Genomic DNA, 6454 nt, shown 5'->3' with positions numbered 1-6454 from the left:
TGTGTGTGTGTGTGTGTGTGTGTGTGTGTGTGTGTGTGTGTGTGTGTTCCAGAGGGACTAGAGACTGGAGGGTTTAGAGGCAGAGTACAGAATACAGACTGGGCAGCTCCTCACTTCTCTGTGTAAGTATTAAGCAGAAGGTGTGCATGGAAGATGGCAAAGAGCAGCTCATACTCAACCCACACAGCCATTTTTAATCTGTACACTGCTACCTCCTAAATCTGTGGAACTACTCCTTAAGCTGCTTTAATTTAGAGAATGAGCTAGTCTGGTTTACTTTCACACAACAGAGTTCTTAGGAAAGTTTTAAGCTATTATTTGTTATTTTACAAGCGGGGTGGAGGGGCACTTTGCCCTCTCTTGGCCACATAATTCTTGGATCCAAATTTTCATGACTAGATTTGTGTCTACCACGATATATGTATGTGGGTGGGACCAGGATCCACAGTCTCTGAATCCAGAACAAGGTCTATAGCATTTCTGAAAACAAGTTTGGTTTCCCTCCCCACTCCTGTTAGATGCCTGAGCAGAAGCTAGGTCAGTGGTCTGCTACCTTGGCTCATCCCCAGCCCATCACCTCTGGGTGTTTATTTTAAGCAGTCACTCACCCTTTTGGCAGACACAATCACAGCAAAGCAGGCAATGACTGTGAGCCGATCATTATGTAGCACACTTTCACTCGAGCTTTGTTACGAGCAGCAGCTATCATTTCAGGCCTAAACCAAGATGTGCATTTTGTTAATTATCTTTAATACTTGTTAATATTAAACCAATATGACTTTCTGATGAACATGATAAATAATGATTTATTGCTTGACTAGCCCAAATATTTCCCCAAATGCAAACCACAGAAGATTATCAAATGCTAGCCCATTTTTCTTAGCAATTTCAAATTAGCACATATTTGTTCAGATTTCAGTCTTTAAAACTAAAGGTGGCTACTATGAAACCAGTGTAATATATTTGCTTTCTAATTGATCAATATAGAACTACTAGCAATGTTTTGCATTGCTAGTTTTCTTATTTATTAGCATGGATAAAAGAATTGAAGCCATTTGGAACAGGATTAAACCCATTTTATTTAAACCCATTTTCCACACTTTCTATCAAGAGTTTTTCACTTTCTTCTTGCTGCTTCCTATCTTATTTTCCAAAGAGACTAGTTGCATGCAATGCTCCTTATAAAACTGTTACAATGGGAATCAAGCTTTTGGTGCTTTCATGTTGAAACAAAACTTTATCAAGTTGCAATGATAGTTGTGTTCATTTATCAACATGCATAAGGTTCTTGACTCTTGAAAATATCAACTGGCATTCTTATCTAATGTAAAGTTTTATAAAGTAGTTAAAATGCAGTTACATTTTTAAAATTTCATAAAAATATGTTAAATTTCTCTTGAAAAGGAGAATTTTAACTCTTTCACTATTTGAAAAAATCACAAAAATTACTATTGTTTTCATTATATTTTAGGAAGACAATATTAAAATGTCAGTTACAAACAGGTTCAATTAGTGTCCAGGAAGATGTTATTAGATTATATTAGCTGCTAGCTTTTTTCCATGTGAAACCTAAAAGAGCTGATCATTTTAACCTCATCTGGCTGTGATACTGTATACAAAATTAGTTTAGCAATTAAAAACAAAAGAAAAAGCACAGTTAACATCAATAGAATTAGTGTGTAGTGCAAAAACGTGGGTCTCCTGTCAATTATTTGTCTATTAAAATCTATGGAAGAGAGCTCCTTACATCGCAAGCTTAACATCTTAAGTGGAATGTTCCTCCTAAATAACAAACCTTTAAAAAACCCTGCACAGGTGTAGCCCATGGCAGTTCAGTGTCCAAGTGGGTTACATAGTAATGGGAAGAGGGACTGCCTCTGACATAATCTGATTGGCCTGCTCGTTGATCACTTCCCCCTGAGGGGGGAGCAGCCTTACCAGGCCACAGTAGAGGACAATGCAGCCACTTTTGATGAGAACTGATAGACTAAGATCAGAAAGAAGAGGAGAATGTCCCCTATCAGTGGACTTGGGGAGTGGCATGCATGCAGAAAGGGGAGGGAGGGTGGGATCGGGAGGGGAGGAGGGAGGGGCTTATGGGGGGATACAACATGAATAAAGTGTAATTAATTAAAAAAATTATAGAAAATAGTAAAGTAAAAAGATACAAATACTCTGAGCTCAAAATTACAATGCTTTTTATAAGTGTCTTATTCATTGTTAAATACTTCTATGTATATTATTTCTGTTGATTGTGATCCTGAGAAAACAAAATTATACCTGTGAAATGGATTTTTCCCAGATTCGTTTGTGTTGATGCAATACAGGAATAGATAGGTTCTCTCGGAAATTAATTAGTAACATTGCAGAGTCCTTAATTCTTAGTTACTTTTAATGCTAGATATAAAAATCCAAGCCAACTGAGGGTGGAATTATATTTCTTGTTTTGTTTATATCCTTTCTACATTTTATTTGGCTATATTGTTATTAATTATTATTGACTATTATTATTATTATTATTATTATTATTATTGTTCAAGACAGGGTTTCTCTTTGTAGCCTTGGCTGTCCTGGAGCTCACTCTGTAGACCACAAAGATCTACCTGAATGTGCTTCCTGAGTGCTGGGATTAAAGACATTAGTCCCCACTGCCCAGCCTAAAATATTAAATTTTAACAAGCAGAACTTATGCTATAAATTTTTCTAAGACTGATTTATGTTTTTATCAGTTTTGAGTCCATAAATGTCAAGGAGAGTAAAATTTGCTTATCATAATTAGAAAATATCTCTAAGTTGAATAAACATGGAAAGGTTTCAAATTTTCACTTTTTATTTGTTAACCATTGCTCAAAGGGCATGGAAGTGCTTCACAGTGAATTACTGGGTGTGCATTTTTCCAGGACATGTTTACCCTCTTCCATTTCCTTGAAGTCTTTTATGATGAGACCAGCCATGCTGAAGCTGCCTAGCTTCCCAGGGCCAGGAAACCTGGTATACCCAGACACCATTCTCTAATAGCCCAAAAGTCATATCCGGGACTCTTTCCTTGTATGGCACAGTAAGGAGGCACAACCTCTGACCATGGCCCCTCTCTGTCTCTGTCGCCCCAGCCAACACCACTCAGAATTTAGTTTAAGTATTTGAATTACTTTGTCATTGCTCTAACAAAGAACCTTTCCAAGGGCAACTTAAGGAAATGTTTGCGTTGGCTCAACAGTTGTCTATCATTGAGATATAGCATGGATACATTGAGGATTCAATCTGTCGAGATGGAAAGGCGTAGTGTTAGTAGCTGAGATGGTCATATGTGCGCACGGAAATAAAAGGGTGATGAATACATGCACTTAGTCTTTTTATTAAGTCCAGGAAACTATGCCACCACCAGTTTACTGTGGTTCTTCTTACCTCATGTACTAATACCTCCCAGGCATGCTCAGAAATGTCTCTTTGGCAATTCCGCGTCCTGTAAGGTTCATATTAACTATCGTAGCACCCCACTGCTCAGCCCGCTCGGAGCTCTCCAGGGACCCTAACCGCCAGGCTGGAAAGTTCTCAATCAATTCCTGGGTTTTCAATTCACCTTCCGGTACACTGTCTGCAATTCTGGCTACCCACTGTTTAGTCAAACACTTTGACCTCTTTGACCTTGACCCACAGTAGGGGAGTGTTGTAAACCCCCTGTGTCAGTGTTAATTCGAAGAACTGTACAGCCCTACGGCTGCGTTGCCCCTGGCCAGCAAGCACACTGTTCAGACACTGTTTTCCGTCTCAGGTTGCGAGTCTCCACCTGGGCTAAACCCAGGCAAAGACTCCCTTCACACTTACGGTACTAGGGGTGGGATCTCCTCTATAGATTTGAAACGCCGGGTCCACAGCAGGATTTTCTTGTCGAATTGTGAAGGTTTGTGCCGGTCTGGGATCCTGTGAACTTTCTCTGCAGGTAAAGCGACAGACAGACCAGAAAACACGTTTCAACCAAAAGCCTGGACCCTCTGAGGCCCTGCTACCGCTTCTCCCAGCCTGCTCCCTCCCAGCCCTGCCCTACCCTGATGTGGGGGCTCAGAGCCGCTGGGATTCCGGCCGCTGGAGCTACAGGGATGACCCGCGGCCAGGGGACCCCTTCTTGGCCAGCGCGAGACATTTTGAGGGCCCCGGCGAATGACAAACCCCAAGCCAAGGCGCAGGACCCTGCCGCTGATCAGGAGCATCTTGCACACTCTCTGGAGCCCACAGACTCGCAGTCCTCCGCCCCGCCCTGTATGCTGAGTTGAAGCTGCGCACCGCACCATCTGCTCCCTGTCCCTGCCCAAGCCGGGACACTGAACGGATTCTCCTGGGGGCTGCCTGGCTCCCAGTGAAATTTTCGGATAGCAGACCCACCAATCCTTGAGACTGCTCATGGGACTCATTTAAAAATATTTCTTGGTATTGAATAAAAAGGGGTTGCATCAGGATTTCAGCTTTGCCCCACTAGAGAATAAATCTAAACTTTTTACAGACTTTCAAATGCGGGAAACGTAAAGTCTTTACCAAGCAAGGGCAGGAACTCTAAACAAACTGAAGATTCCCAGTGGGGACCCTCTGTAAAATCAGCCCTGCTATACTTCTCGCCTTTCTGTGCAACCCCCCCCCTCCTCCAGAGTTCCTACAACTGTTTTCCCCTCCTCCTCCTCCTCCTCCTCCTCCTCCTCCTCCTCCTCCTCCTCCTCTTCCTCCTCCTCCTCCTCCTCCTTCTCCTCCTCCTCCTCCTCTTCTTCTTTTCATTTCTTAGTGCAAAACTCCAGTGGGGATAGGGATAGTTGTAGAGGTAGAGGTTAACTAGGGCTTGAATAATGAATGGATGAATTCAAATCTTCAAAGTAGAAGAAACTTTATGCTGATTAGTTTGAGTCACTTGGGGAAAGGGAATCTCAACTGAAGAACTGTCTTCCTAAGATTTTGCTGTGATTGATTTATGACTGATGTGGGAAGGTCCAGCGTTCTGCGGGCAGCGCCACTCCTACGCAGGTTTTGGGTGGTATCAGGAGCAACCTGGAGAGCAAGCTGGCCAGCAGCGTTGTGCTGTAGTCTGCTTGTTTCTTTCTTCATGTTCCAGAGGTGAGCTCCTGTCTTGGCTTCCGTTGGTGACAAGCTGGTACTTGTGGCCGGAACAGGCCCTTTCTTTTCCAAGTTGCTTCTAGTCATGGTGTTTATCAAAACAACACAGAAGCAAACTAGAACAGACTTCCTCCCGGCTAGTTTGAGAAAAAGATCGAAATGCTTCACAATCTACAACCCCTTTCTATTTTGAATCTTAGTGCTGGGTTGTGTCATAGGAGCCTACAAATAAATATTTATGGAGCCAAACTGATTGACTCCCTACTTGAGGAAGTGCCTTGCCCCCAGTATCTGATGGTCCCTCCATTATGCTACTTGAAAATTTGTCCGTCATTCAAATGATTTTTTTAAAAGTATTTTATTTTCATATCACCAGGAGAAGTTCCATAAAGTTAGATAAACAGTTCGCCGTTAATAGTCCACCACAAAGTATTAAACTTTCTAACTATGTTCGTTTTCCAATGAACTAGATTTTCCTGGCATGAACCAGATGTTGCACGCTCAAGCTTTCCTAGTGTTACAGACCTACAGGGGACAGAGTAAGGGAATAGGGCTCAAGTCACTAGAGAAAGAACAATTTGCATACCATTCTCTACCCCAGACAAGATTAAACTATGCCTCTACATAGATTACTTACAGCTGCATTTAAAATGTTTTTCTTTGTTCTATAATTAGAAAATAAAATTAAAAATAGTTGAATCATTTTGATAGAAGAAAAAATGAGTTCTTATCAGTCAAGATAGCATGCCTATTCATTAAATATTTATTGAGTGTTTCCTATATATTGGGTGCTGCTCTGGGCTCTGATATGGTAGCACATAGCCAAGGCCTTCACAGAGGATATTCATCTCTAGTAGTTTCAATTGACCCATTCTGTCTTTGTGTAGTGTTTCAACTGAAATTTCATGCCACTTATTTGAAAAAGAACATTTTACGATTGTGCCTTTAAACTTGTTTTCTATTTATATAACTTAGGTTCTGCCTTTATTACTTTCTAAAACATACCATTTACCCAGGAATAGATGTTGTATAGCTTCTCTCTCTCTCCTTATTGAAAACTGCATGGTCTGTCTGTAAGTCAAGGACTGAGCTAAGGCGTTGCCCTGGGGATCTGCCAATCTGTCTGGGATGATGTTTCTTGCCAGGAAGCGTTCCTCTCCCAAGGGAAGTGTTAGGAGGACCTGAACTAATTTGTTTTCTGACCTTCTACTAATCTCTCAGTGAGAAAAGTCCACAATGATTGTTTCCCTGCAGCCTTGTCTCATAGTGGTCTCCAGTGTTGTGGTAAACTTACCAACTGCATAGTTCTTGTGAGGCCTAATTATCTACGGTTCAACATGCCAACACTTAGGACTCC

At 41.5% G+C, this 6454-nt stretch overlaps 1 protein-coding gene across 1 annotated transcript in view; it reads right to left on the bottom strand.

Annotated features, from left to right (window-relative positions):
- Fam162b (family with sequence similarity 162 member B) overlaps nt 1–4208 on the bottom strand; it is an 8392-nt gene extending 4184 nt beyond the window's left edge. Inside the window, 4 exon segments of the mRNA XM_055599203.1 lie at nt 609–652; nt 655–716; nt 3826–3928; nt 4046–4208. Of these exon segments, the coding sequence (XP_055455178.1) occupies nt 609–652; nt 655–716; nt 3826–3928; nt 4046–4208 (372 nt within the window).
- Nucleotides 4209–6454: the final 2246 nt, after the last annotated feature.

This window comes from Psammomys obesus, unplaced genomic scaffold (genome assembly GCF_907164565.1).
Source record: "Psammomys obesus unplaced genomic scaffold, mPsaObe1.curated_primary_1811, whole genome shotgun sequence".
NCBI classification, from domain to species: Eukaryota; Metazoa; Chordata; class Mammalia; order Rodentia; family Muridae; genus Psammomys; species Psammomys obesus.
This window is presented reverse-complemented; position numbering and strand designations above follow the sequence as displayed.